Source organism: Ictalurus punctatus, chromosome 11, assembly GCF_001660625.3.
Source record: "Ictalurus punctatus breed USDA103 chromosome 11, Coco_2.0, whole genome shotgun sequence".
NCBI classification, from domain to species: domain Eukaryota; kingdom Metazoa; phylum Chordata; class Actinopteri; order Siluriformes; family Ictaluridae; genus Ictalurus; species Ictalurus punctatus.
This window is the reverse complement of record NC_030426.2, coordinates 8,193,722-8,207,836: the sequence shown is the minus strand read 5'-3', so window position 1 is coordinate 8,207,836 and position 14,115 is coordinate 8,193,722. Positions and strand designations below refer to the sequence as shown.

General features: G+C 39.3%; 2 protein-coding genes across 25 annotated transcripts in view; one reads left to right on the top strand and one right to left on the bottom strand.

The window, feature by feature from the left end:
* The window catches only part of LOC108272062 (R3H domain-containing protein 2), an 81,797-nt gene extending 79,862 nt beyond the window's left edge, over positions 1–1,935 (bottom strand). For 23 of the 24 annotated variants that reach the window (XM_053683538.1, XM_053683537.1, XM_047158612.2 and 20 more), the window contains exon 1: positions 1,497–1,911. The gene's annotated coding sequence lies outside the window, so the exon portion shown is untranslated. The other variant, XM_053683541.1, reaches the window with a different exon arrangement.
* Positions 1,936–9,744: 7,809 nt separating this feature from the next.
* On the top strand, positions 9,745–13,823 carry LOC108272031 (inhibin beta B chain). The gene is made up of 2 exons (XM_017480111.3): positions 9,745–10,601; positions 11,682–13,823. The coding sequence occupies exons 1-2, from the start codon at positions 10,190–10,192 to the stop codon at positions 12,437–12,439; spliced, it is 1,170 nt and encodes a 389-aa protein (XP_017335600.1). The 5' UTR covers positions 9,745–10,189; the 3' UTR covers positions 12,440–13,823.
* Positions 13,824–14,115: the final 292 nt, after the last annotated feature.

The window sequence follows — 14,115 nt, the reverse complement described above, 5'->3', positions numbered from 1 at the left end:
CAATACTTTCACAACACCTAATACATGCTGTTATCTCACTATTTAGTGCCATATAAACAAGCACAGTGACACATTTTTACAGCCGGGTAATCAAATAAGCCTCGCGACTTAAATCTAAAGTCCGCTCAGAACTTCTTTGAGAGAGAGACACGGGCCAGGGGTCATTAAGTGGCGGATACAGTACCAGAGCCGATGATCGCAGCATGACGTTAAATGACCTTCGTTTTCCCAAACATGAACCACGCCACTTGTGTATCAGATCCTCCGACGCAGTTTATCCAATCATTTCTGTCAATCATTTCGACGAAGCCAGCTCAATGGACCAGAGACTAGCTACAGGAGTGAGAAACATTAGAAAGGGATGGATTTTCAAATGATCACAGATCTGTCATTTTATTTCGCCTCGGTGGTCTGATTAGTGAAATACTGACGTAGCTTGTTTAAAAGGAAAGTCTCTTTTTAAACTTTCGGCTTTAGTCAAATTCATAAATGTACGGTGCTACTACAAAACAAAACCGAACCACGTCAAATTGTCTTATTTATAGCCATAAACTCACGATTAACGATCAAACTTCATGATCGGGGTAACTTCTATCCACATCCTGGTCATATTAGTCACTTTCCCAGACATTTCCAAGGATTTTATATAACTGGACTTTTACAAACTTTAGCTGACTACCAATATGAAATTAAAACATAGTGCTACAGAGCTTTATATATATATATATATATATATATATATATATATATATATATATATATATATATATATATATATAATTTCCCTGGAGTTGTCTTTTATGGTCTGTGATGAATTACAAATTGTGTGAAGGGGGGGGGGGGGGGGGGGGAGTTGAACTTCAGTCATAATTTCATTAAAAAATAATAATAAATAAATCATTATTATTATTATTATTATTATTAACTGTGGGAGAAGACTTTGCGAGTTAAGCGTGTATATATGTTGGTCTGTGAGTGATGATTTATTGACTGAGTGTCAGGACGCTAGATAAAAGCAGTAGCTCTGTTGCTGTCCCTCATCATGGATGCGACAGATCCATCCTCCTGGAAGCACAGCTCTGATAGCTAATACTAGTAGGTTAGCCTCCATAGCCAGTCTGAATAAAAACGCTGTCCACCAATGAATGCCTATTGTCCTAATATTATTCATAAAAAGGGTATAAGTGACAAAAGGTAGACAACACATTTTACAAACGTTTAGAGCCTACATTGTTAAACAGCCAAACACTGCTTTTAGCCACGCAGTATCACGCTAGCGAGACTGCTAGCTAACTAATTAGCCTTTTGCCATGGTCAATAAACGGGTCAGGACGCCTGCTTGCTAGCTAGCTAGCTGGAGCTCGAGCCAAGTTTGAAGCAAGCAACGGGTTAGTTAGTTAGCTAGCTAGCTAAGTTGCATTACTAACACCGGCCACGTTAGATAAGTGTCAACAGGATACACGAGCGTCACTGGGGATAAACTTGCATCAACTTACCGTGTCTTTACGTGTGCATTCAAAGCAGTAAAAACTCCAAACTCTGCCGTTATCTACTGAGCTTCGACACCGGTTGATTAAAACGTCAGCTAAGCTCTAGCTGGTTTGTCCCGACTAGTTTTGCTAGCGTTAGTGCTCTAACACTGGAACATTCACTTATAATCCTAGTCATAAAAAGCCGGCGTGCAGGTGTAGCGTTCAGTGAGCTAAACGCCTTCAGCACTTCTGTGCCTGTGTGAGTGATCAGTGAATAACAGAGTGCACTGTTTAACTGCAGCTCCTGCACACCAGCTCGCTGTGTGACTCTCACTGCCCGCCTGTAGCTGCCTAAATCCCGTCAGCTAAACACGCTACTCCACCGCGGTTACTTAATGCTGTTAGGACCGCTATCCACTTTCTAGCTTAGCTTAGCGTAGTGTACCTTAGTTTAGCTTAATTTAGCTTAGCTCGTTTCACGTCTCCGGCACTGTCAGACGCGCACTTCAACACAAATCCGCTATGATCCCACTTTTATAGTTATAACAATATTAGTATAATGTCAACAAAAACAACGCACATGCGGCTGTTGGTTAAGTGTACTATAATAAAACTGTAAGGGAAAAAATAGAAAAGTAATTTAAAAAAAAAAAAAAAGCTGGCTTGATATGCTTTATCTCACTTTTGTATTAACGTTTCAATTTACATTGACAGTGTAATGTAGACTAAACTCCAACTTCCACCCGCAGGGCTATCTATCTGTCTGTCTGTCTGTATATCTAGCCTGTCTATGTGTCTGTATATCTGTCTGTATATCTAGTCTGTCTGTCTGTCTATCTGTCTCTGTCTATCTGTCTGGATATCTAGCCTATCTGTCTGTCTGTATATCTAGCCTATCTGTCTGTATATCTTGTCTATCTGTCTGTATATCTAGCCTATCTATCTGTCTGTCTGTCTGTATATCTTGTCTGTCTATCTATCTGTCTATCTATCTGTCTGTATATCTAGCCTATCTGTCTGTCTATCTGTCTGTATATCTTGTCTGTCTATGTCTGTCTATCTATCTGTCTCTCTATCTGTCTGTCTGTCTGTATATGTAGCCTATCTGTCTGTCTATCTGCCTGTATATCTTGTCTGTCTATCTGTCTGTCTGTCGATCTATCTGTCTGTCTGTCTGTCGGTCTCTCTGGCCAAAAGTCTGTGGACACCTGACCATCACACCCATATGTGGGTCTTCCTCAAACTGTTGCCACAAAGTTGGAAGCACAATTACAATTTCCCTTCACTGGAACCAAGGGACCAAACCAGCATGACAATGTCCATGTGCACAAAGTGAGGTCCATGAAGTCATAGTTTGCTAATGTTGGTGTGGAAAAAACTCGAGTGTCCTGCACAGAGCCCTGACCTTAACCCCGCTGAACTGGAACGCTGACTGGACACCAGGCCTCCTCACCCAACATCAGTGCCTGATCTCACTAATGGTCTTGTGGTTGAACCTACAGCCACACTCCAAAATCTAGTGGAAAGCCTTCCCATATGAGTGGAGGTTATAATAGCAGCAAAGGGGGATGAAATGTGGAATGGGGTGTTCATAAAGCCCATGGGTGTTCCAATTGTGAACCATATTGTGTATCTATCACTAATATATATATATATATATATATATATATATATATATATATATATATATATATATATATATATATATATACACTTACCGTCCACTTTAACAGGAACACATGCACACCTGCACATTTATGCAGGTATCCAATCATTCAATCATGTGCCTGCAGCAGGATGCATAAAATCATTCAGATACAGGTCAAGAGCCTCAGTTACATCAAACATCAGAATAGGGAAAAATGTGATCTCTGTGACTTTAACAGTGGCATGGATGTTGGTGCCAGATGGGCTTGTTTGTGTATTTCACACACAACAGTCTCTACACAGAGTTTACACAGAGTGGTGCGTAAAATAAAAAACATTGAGTGAGCATCAGTACTGTGGGTGGAAATGCCTCGTTGATAAGAGAGATCAGAGAAAAATGGCCAGACTGTATCAAGCTGCTGGAAGGATTTAGTAACTCATAAAATAATTCTTTACAACAGTGGTGAGCAGAAAAGCATCTCAGCATGCACAGAACTTTGAACCTTGAGGTGGACGAGCTACAAACACAGAAGACCACATTGGCTACCATGCTTGTCAGCCAAGAACAAGAATCTGAGGCTAAGGTGAGTGTGTGCTCATGATAGCCTCAGATTCTTGTTCTTGGCTGACATGAGTGGAACCTCATTTGGTCTTCTCCTTTTGTAGTCCATCCACCTCTAGGTTTAATGTGCTGCATTTTGAGATGCTTTTCTGCTCACCACATTTGTAAAGGGTGGTTATTTGAGTTAGTGTAGCCTTCTTGTTTGGCCATTCTGCTTTGACCTCTGACATCAACAAGGAGTATCTGCAGACATAACTGCCGCTCACTGGATGATTGATTGATTGATTGATTGATTGATTGATTGATTTTTCTCTAGAGACTATTGTGCATTAAAAAAAATCCCTGGAGATCAACAGCTTCTAAAATACTTAAGCCAGCTAATCTGACATGAATATCCATGCAGTGGTCAAAGTCCTGATCACATTATTTCCACATTCCGAGGTTTGATGTGAACATTAACTGAGGCTCTTTACCAGTAAATGTATATATTAGCTTCATTCACATATTAATTTAGCAGGATAATTATAATAAACCTTTGCCACGGACATCTGAATATGAAAACTCACAGTTTATCGTTCTGTCTTGGTATTTCTATTAACTATGTTAAAGTGCTGCATTGGCTAAAAAATTTTTTTTTTTAATCAAAATTCTCATCCAGTCAATAGATGCTCCACAGAGTTACGGAGAGAGCTGAGGTGATGCAATCTATCTCAATTTTATAGACACAGCTGGAAAGCATAGACTAACAAAACTTTCTGTTAGTTTCTTTGGGATTTTTTTTTTTCTTCAAAAATATGGAAATTGTTCTTTTTCACCTTTTGGCAGTAAATTGTGAAAAAAATGAGTGTTTTATTCTGAATATTATTTTAATGTTACTCTGTAATATATGCCATTTTACTGATGTGTTGCAAGATCCCTTATATAATAAAATATTAATAACCCATAAAGTCAAACAACAAATGTGCAAAGAACATCAAATCCCAAATATTATGTACCCTGTCGTATGCCAGATAGAGTTAAATGATATGGGAATGAGTTGAAGTTGATACAATGCACAAAGATTCACATTCACTTAACTGAGAGCGAAGTAACATTTAACGTATGTTTCAAATGTTTGTGTCCTTCTTGTTTTCCTTGAGCACACTCACACTCCTGAAATAACTCAACTATATCATTTTAGTTACTAAGTCTCAAACACTATTCAAACCCCCAAATAAGGTAATATAGGAGACCAAGTTAACTATAAGTTAAATGTATACAGTGTCAAACCAAAGCAAAGCAAATAACCAAGTGAAACAAAAGTATCGATTTTACTTTGTTCTGTCTTTGTAAATTGACCTATAAGTGTGAAAGCACCTTAAAGAAGTTTGTTTTCAGTGTATTACAGATTTCATCTTGTCCTAAACTTTTCTGTACTTCTGTGTAGCTCCATCTTGTGGTATATCTGTTTTTTACAGACATTCAAACAGCCATATTGTTGTAAGACCGTTAGTGGACAACTTTCTTAACATGTGCACTCTACTGTATGCATAGTGTCTGTGGTGAACGTTTGGACATGTTCGATTATCCTGGGTTTTTTTTTATTATTGTAATATAATTAATATGGAATGTATCCTTTGTTTCTGTGTTGTTTGTTTACAATGGTGACTGTGGCTCAGGTGGTAGAGCGGGTTGTCCACTAATCGTTGGTGGGTTGGCGGTTTGATTCCTGGCCCACATGACTCAACATGCCGAACTTGTCCTTGGTCAAGACACTGAAGCCCAGCTTGCTCCCGATGGCAAGCTAGCACCTTGCATGGTAGCTTTGCTACCATTGGTGTGTGACTGGGTAAATGAGAAGCAGTGTAAAGTGCTTTGTAGAACCGCTAAAAATTTTATTTTTTTAAAAAAAAGCTATAATTGCAGACCATCCTTCTGTAGAATTATTTTTTTCCCCTAAAAATCATCAAAGTTTGGAAGCTTGTACTTCAAAACCGAACTCGTAATGCTCTCCATAAGGCAGACACAGAGGCATCTTGTTGAGATGCTCCTCTGTAGAATTGACCAACTTCTGCCTTGGAGGGCCTTCTTAGACTTTTTGCATTGTTTTCACACCTACAGTGGATATAAAAAAAGTCTACACGCCCACGTTAAAATGGCAAGTTTTTTTATGAAGTAAAAAAAAATATGAAATCAAGATTAATCATGTCAGACCTTTTTCCCTCAATGAATGGAAATTACAACATATAAAAATTAAGCGAGAAACATTTTGGGGGGAAATAGGGGGGGGGGGGACGTTACAATAGGTTGCATACAGAATAATAAATAAGAATTTCAAAATATTAGATGTACCATGGCCATCATCAACAAGTGGAGAAAATGGGACACAACAGTGACATTACCAAGAACTGGACGTCCCTCCAAAATTTTACCAAAGGACAAGACAAAACCTACCAGGGAGGCTACCAACAGACCAACGGCAACATTAAAGGAGCTGCAGGAATATCTGACAAAGTACTGATTACTCTCTGCAAGTGAAAACAATCTCTGCAAGTGAAAACAAGGCTAGACAGAAGCCCTTTCTCACAAAAAATATCCAAGCCCAAGCCCATGAATAGCTACAAATACCAGTCAACTTTAGTGCAGAACCTTCAGGTGTCTGCTAGTAAGCCAAAGATGAAAAGGAATTGTAGCTTTCAGTACAACAATGATACAAAGCATACATTCAAATCAACAAAAGAATGGATTAACAAGAAGATCAATGTTTTGAATGGCCTAGCCAGAGCCCAGACCTGAAGCGGTGGTGACCTAAGCGGGCTGTGCACAGGAGATGCCCTCACAATCTGGCGGATCTCTAATGTTTTTTTCAGGAAAGAGTGGGAAAATATTGCCAAGATGTGATAAGTTAAGACATGCCACACTGATTGATAGACTCTTACCCCAAAAGACTGAGTGGTGTAACAAAATCAAAAAGTGCTTTCACAAAGTATTAGTTTAAGGGTGTGTGCACACTTATGCAACTAGATTAAGTTTTTATTTTTACATTTCCCCCTGAAAAATCTGACTGTTTTTCAATTTATTTATATACTTTGCAATTTCACATTAAAGGTGGGAAAAGATCTGACATGATCTGTCTTAGTTTCTTTTCTTTTTCTTTTTCTTTTTTTTACTTCACAATTAATGTTTTTAATTTAGTTACTTTTTACTTTCACTTTTTTTTTTACTTCACTTTACTGCCATTGTAACAGGGGTGTGTAGACTTTTTATATCCACTGTAATTCACCCCATCACCTACTAAAGGAACTCTTTGTGAATTCAAAAATATGTGTCAGAGCGAAAGGTAAACGGTAATCAGCCTCCAACATATTAAAAAGTTTGTGAGTAGCCTACTCTACCAAAATGACAGAAAAATATACTTGATTTAGTTTTACTGCTTATAAAGTTTTTATTTTTAAAGATTTTATTTTTAAAAAAGAGTCAGTATTTTATATCATTATAAGTACCTTAGTCTTACCCTAGCCTTTGCAAATCTTTCAACAATAAAATAATGAAAAGAGTAATCAGCTGATTCAACTACTGTATACTGTATACTGTATTATCATTAACAGTACAGTCATTTGGCTCCAAAACCACATGAACAAACAGTAATTAAAGTGACATCATAACCTAGACATCATCCAGATGAACTTCCACAGATATATTTGAAGGCTAATGGTACTCTTAGTTGGAAGGTTCTTGTGACCTTTGCTCCACAGTCAACAGCATGCACATGAGGCCACCTGTAAAATCCAGATCTGTTCTTGTTCAGTCCAAGGTACAAGTTAACTCACTATTGCATGATTTTGCATGATTCAAGTGTTTGTGTTAAGTTAAAAAAAAATTGATTATTAGCAGAACCTTTTGATCTTTTGTTAAAAACAATGCAGTCTACTCTACTACTCATATTCTAACTCTCATGTAAACCTGGTTTATATATATAAAAAAAAAATCTTTTTCAAATATAGGTGTGCAACAATTATTGGCACCCTTTTGTCAATACTTTGTGCTACCTCCCTTTGCAAAATTACAGCTCTGAGTCTTCTCCTATAATGCCTGATGAGGTTGGAGAATACATGGCGAGGGATCTGAGACCATTCCTCCATACAGAATCTCTCCAGATCCTTCAACTTTTGAGGTCCACGCTGGTGGACTCTCCTCTTCAGTTCACCCCACAGGTTTTTTATGGATATCAAGTCAGGGGACTGGGATGGTCAGGGCAGGACCTTGATTTTGTGGTCAGTAAACCATTTTTGTGTTGATTTTGATGTATGTTTTGGATCATTGTCCTACTGGAAGATCCGACCACGGCCCATTTTAAGCTTTCTGGCAGAGGTAGTCAGGTTTCATTTAATATCTGTTGATATTTGAGTCCATGATGCCGTGTATCCTTACAAAATGTCCAGGTCCTCTGGTAGAAAAACAGCCCCAAAACATTAAAGAGCCACCACCATATTTAACCGTGGGCATGAGGTACTTTTTCATATGGCTACCTCTCTGTGTGCACCAAAACCACCTCTGGTGTTTATTGGCAAAAAGCTCTATTTTGGTTTCATCTGACCATAGACCCCGATCCCATTTGAAGTTCCAGTAGTGTCTGGCAAACTGAAGACTCTTGAGTTTGTTTTTGGATGAGAATAGAGACTTTTTTCTTGAAACCCTTTGAAACAACTTGTGGTGATGTAGGTGACTTCCGATTGTAGTTTTGGAGACTTTCTGACCCCAAGACGCAACTAACTTCTGCAGTTCTCCAGCTGTGATCCTTGGAGACTTTTTGGCCACTCTAACCATCCTCTTCACAGTATGTTGAGAAAGTATAGACACACGTCCTCTTCCAGGTTGATTCATAACATTTCCAGTTGACTGGAACTTCTTAATTATTGCCCTGATGGTGGAAATGGGCATTTTCAATGACCGTAAAGGTTCACTACATGCATCAAAATTATACCCTTATGGGTATCACAACTTGGCACATCGAAAGTTACAGTTTAATACCCTCCTTTTTTTTCCTAAAATGTGCATTGTGAACATGGTTATTCTGAACAATACTGAATCCTACAATCCTTAAATAACTTCTACAAGTTATTTCTCTCTCTCTCTCTCTCTCTCTCTCTCTCTCTCTCTCTCTCTCTCTCTCTCTAGGGTTGCCACTAAGAAAATCTGATGAAGCAAAGGGTGGAGTTTGTGCAATACATGTGTGTGTGTATGTGTGTGTTTCTGTGTGTACTTTTGTGCAATTTTCCTGAAAATGGCTATTTGTTTCAGATAATGCCTTATCGAGCAGGTAAACAAATACTTTTGGTTCGTACCAAAAACCTCACAACCTTTTATTCTAGATTAAGGGTTGTTTTTTTTTTTTTTTTGAGGGGGGGGGGGTTTACAAATCTATTGACATGAAAGTGGTCCTCTGTCTCTCTAATCAGCTTCAGCGTGAATTGTAAAATGTTCCATGCATTTTATTAATCGACTGCTGAGATATCCAACCTAATTGTGCTCTGGGTTTCCGCAGAATCTGATTTCTATAGCCTAAATAACAGCACACGCAAAAGCACCTGAACTGCGACCTGTGGCTCGTGTCCTGTAGTTGTTGCACCTCCAGGGTCCTGCTGCTAGGCGGCGACTAGGCTTTCAGGAAAATCAGGCTAATGTTAGTTTTGAAGGTGCAAATGCGTTCATTAAAGAGAAACAACACGAGATATATCCCCTACTTACACTTAACAGGGCGACGCTTTTTAAAGTGTGCAAAGCACCCTGATAGTGTTCAAGTCACAGGTTCAACAACAAACAGGCCATGTAAAAATAGATACCTAGTCTGACATTAGGTCTGTTCTTTCCCATGGAGGTGAACAGCCAAGTGCATGATATTTACAACACGTGCTTCCGCATGCTTTCCTGAAGTTGACTGTTTGGTTTAGATGTGTGTCAGGATGGAGGTCATTGGGATAAAGGTCTTGAGCTCTGGACTTAGCTCGCTCTCTCTCTCTCTCTCTCTCTCTCTCTCTCTCTCTGCCAGTGATGCCCTGACCGAGTGCCAGGATTTTGGCATTCAAGTGTGGCTATACTGCACGTACTATGTCTGTATCCCTTCTGTTTGCTTTCTTGTGCCCACAGACGGTAGTAATAGTAAATTTTGTTATTGTATTGTTCGTAACAGTGTCTCTCTCAAACACACTCTCACTGTGTGTGTGTGTGTGTGCGTGCGTGCGTGCGCGCGCGTCCGAGCGTCCTGACTCGTTCATTGGTGCGCTGATTGGACGTGTCATAACTTTTGGTGGATTACCCCAGTTTTGCTCTGCCTCTGGCACAAACCATCCTCCAGTCAGCCGCGCGTCACAGTCATCCTTCAGCGACAGCATCACCTATTCTTGCGCTTACTTTTTTTTTTTTCTTTAAAAAAAAAAAAAAAAAAAAAAAAGCCCAATTCTTGTGAATGCTAAAGGACAGGACTTGAAGTTTAAAAACCACCACCACCACAAAGAAAAACAAAACAAACATGTGTTCAGCTTCGGCACCAATCTCTTTTTTATACCCAGCCGTGTGGGCATGCCTGTGTGGTGATGGGTGGCGCGGTGTTGTTCTCACTTCGCTCGTGCTGCTGAGCGCGCTCGTGCCCCAAGGCCTTGGAGCGGTGACTGGCTGCACGACATGCGGCGCTCGACACATGGACAAGGGCTCGGAGGAGCGGTTCCTCATCGAACTGGCCAAACAGCAGATTCTGAGCAAACTTCACCTGCGGGAGAGACCCAACATCACGCAGACGCTGCCGCGCGCCGCGCTCGCCACTGCTCTGCGCAAACTGCACGCGGGACGCGTCCGAGCGGACGGCACAGTGGAGCTGGAGAACAACCTGGCGAGCGCACAGCACACAGACCAGGCGTACGAGATCGTCAGTTTTGCAAATATAGGTAAGGACCTTAGTTTAGTTAAGCCTATATAATATTATACTGACTTACTTTCGAACCCAGTAGTCTATAATATTAGTAGCTACTCATACTAAAACCAGTACTATGTAGTGTGTCAGTGTCTCAGTAGTGTTTATAGGCTACACTTTTGTTTCCAAAGGTTCTTGAAGGATCTTTTAGTTTCACAAAATTAACCCATAAAAGTGCTTCCACCCCCCTTTGTGGCAAGTGTTTTGAAAAATAAATGAAAGCACAGATTTGTAGAGTAATTGGCATACTATTTAGATATACCATCAGTTACAATAGGTGTATGTTTTGACATAGTCTACTAACATAATAGCCTACTGTTGTAGTTGACTATGGATTTGTAATAGTTTGACATACTAGAGCTTTTATTTTATTATTTTTTTAAATACAGTACTTCAACAGAAACAAAATGGTTCTTCAAGGGTTCTTAGAATAGTTCAGAGATCGTAGCTTCTTATTCTTTGGAGTCATTCTGATAGGGAAACACTCAGCTTTTTGGGTTCTTCACTGAGCCTTTAAGATTGACTCCAGAGGGACAGCCTTTGTTTTAAGAGTGTACAATGATAGAATGTAATCACCTGCTATTTTGGTGTCAGCTTTAACAGTTATCAGCTGTGACCCACATAGTGCCATGAATGCGAAACTACATTTACAACTTGCTTTACAAATTCCTGATTGTGGCTTTAAAACTTTTAATTTAAGGTGTAAGTTCATTAAGATGGGGGTATAAGTGTGAAAAATAACAGAGAAGATTACACGTAAGAGCAAAATCTCCAGTGTTGAATTGACTTCTGTTTAAATCTTCAGTAGTCATGTAACCTAGCTTTGAAGATAAAAATGAATGCTGTAAATTTACATGCTGGTGAGGTCCTTCTGTATTTGCATCAAAAATAGTATATAAACAAAATAAATCTAGGCACTGCTTCGCTTATTCCCCTCAAATCTTTTACCCTTTGTCCCTTCCACAGTTCTATTAAGATCCATCCATTTCTTGTCCTCCTACTCCTGCATCCGTTCCTCTTACTTCTTCTATAAAAATGTTCAATTTCTTTCCAGATGATGTGGATTCCAGCTCCATCTTGTCATTCCAGTTTCTGCAGGAGCAAGGTCGAAGCATACAGGTGCTGCAGTCCTCCCTATGGGTGTTTGTGCACCCGACCAACAGTCCCCTCCCGGCTGGCCGTGTCTCTGCCCAGGTGTACTTGTCAGAAACAAACAGTGGCAACCGCACCCTCCTGATCCAACGCAGCATTGAGGTAGTAAGGGGTGGGTGGCAGACCTTTCCGATCACCCGCACCATGCAGGCCTTTTTGGATGGTAGGCAGCAGCGCCTGCAGCTGGAAGTGCACTGTGAAGTGGGAGACCAAAACCTGTGCAGCCAGAGTGGTGCTGATCCATCCCAGAGGTCCTACTTGGTGGCACAGGTTCAGCTCCGTGATGACGACCCCAAGCATACAGTTAGCAAGCGCTCTCTGAGCTGCGGTGATGACGTCAGCGTCTGCTGCAAGAAGGACTTCTATATCAAGTTCCAGGATATCCAGTGGCAGGACTGGATCATCGCACCAGAGGGCTACCACATGAACTATTGTATGGGCCAGTGCCCGCAGCACCTGGCTGGCTCACCAGGCATCGCTTCCTCCTTCCATGCCACAGTGTTCAGCCAGCTGAAGGCCAATGGCATTCACACGGCTGTTTCATCCTGCTGCGTTCCCATCCAGAGACGTCCACTCTCCATGGTCTATTTTAACTCGCAGCACAGCATTGTGAAGACTGATGTGCCTGATATGATCGTGGAGTCCTGTGGGTGCACGTAAACAAATAAGGATTGTTAGAATCAAGTTCACGTTGCAGAAAGGCACTTTTACCATGAAGGTTTCTGAGATATCGTGTGAGATTATAAATACACATTCAAATACCCAGGGAGGGAAACATTACATGCAGTAAGAATATAAAGCAATCCAGTTGAACAGAGTTTATAACCAAGCCGCTTTAGTATATCATCTCTTCGTTACCCCTGTAAGATATTTATAGCATAAATATATAAATGCAGAACAGCTGAATTGACACCTCTATAGCAATTATTGGGAGGCTCCAAGACTTTTCACTGTACTGTTTGATTAGTTTTCATCTGAGGCCACTGGCCTGACCTCTGCCTGGTTACCCAATGAGATGGGTAAACATTTAATTATTGCCACATTCTGAAATGAAGGTCTAAGTATACAATATGGTAAATGTGACACACTGATGTCTGCTTGCTGATGGATTGAGAAGCTTAGATATAAATTAGATTATGTCTAAATCTGCATATCTAGTAAAAACATGACATGTTTTACCAAAGTTCTCAAAGCTTTTTAGGTACTGTTTTGGTTACGTTAAGCATTAGCAAATGATGTGTGTGTGTGTGTGTGTGTGTGTGTGTGTGTGTGTGTGTGTGTGTGTGTGTGTGCTAGAGGTGTTTTATTCAAGTATATTAACTTAAGACTTATTCTTTAGTCATGTTATTTTGTTTAGATATTGTTTATATTTTTAGATTTTGTTTGTTTTTTTGCAAACATTTTGAAATTATGCTCAAATCCTATGCAGAAACTTTTCAACAACCTTGAAAGACAAAGAGCTCACTTATGTAAGGTTTGCAAAAAGTTATCATTTCATTGATTTTTAAAGCACTTCCTGTCCCAAAACATTTTTATCATGGGGATGTTTCAGGGTTAGGGCATCATCATTTGCTTCATATTCCATGTTTACACTTCTCTTGATTTCACCATCAGGGCCACATAAAAGAACAAAGTCTTTCTAATGCTAGGCTTATGTAACTTCTGCCTTTATAACTTGCATGTTTGACAGGAACACGTGTAGGTTTTCCAGGAAAGCTTTTTCATGTTTGGGGGCTGCACTTTATCTCTCAAAATGCAATAATTTAAATGCATTTCTTTATTTTATTTTTTTCAATCATTCACATGTGTATATTATTTAGTTTTTCCATTTTCATTAGTACTGCTAAATACACAGTAAGTTATGTCTAAATGGCAACACTGTAAGTTAAGTTCTCAGAAAAGTCATTCATTTTAAATTTAATTTATATAATTTTGTAACAATGTGCTATTTTCTTAAAGTGTTATATTTTGAAAATCTTGTATAGTGTAATTATATTGATTTTTTTCTATTTCAAAGAAATAAATATTTACCTATTAAAAGAAATGGTTTATTAGGTGTTTTTTTTTTTCAAATATCAAAACCTGAAAACTGATATATTTTAATATGACACCATATTTATGTCATCTGGGGGGGGAAAAATTCATTAGAGAAAGTATTATCTTAGATAAAGTATTATCTAAGTAGTAACTAACCCAGAAGATGGGCCACTTGTGTGGGTTTTTTTGGGGGGGGTTACAAAAAACTATAAAGCACATAAATATTTTTAATGCAAAAAGAGTTTCATAAAATATTATTTAGATTGTCAGGTTGGTATCTGTATATGATCTGTTATTGA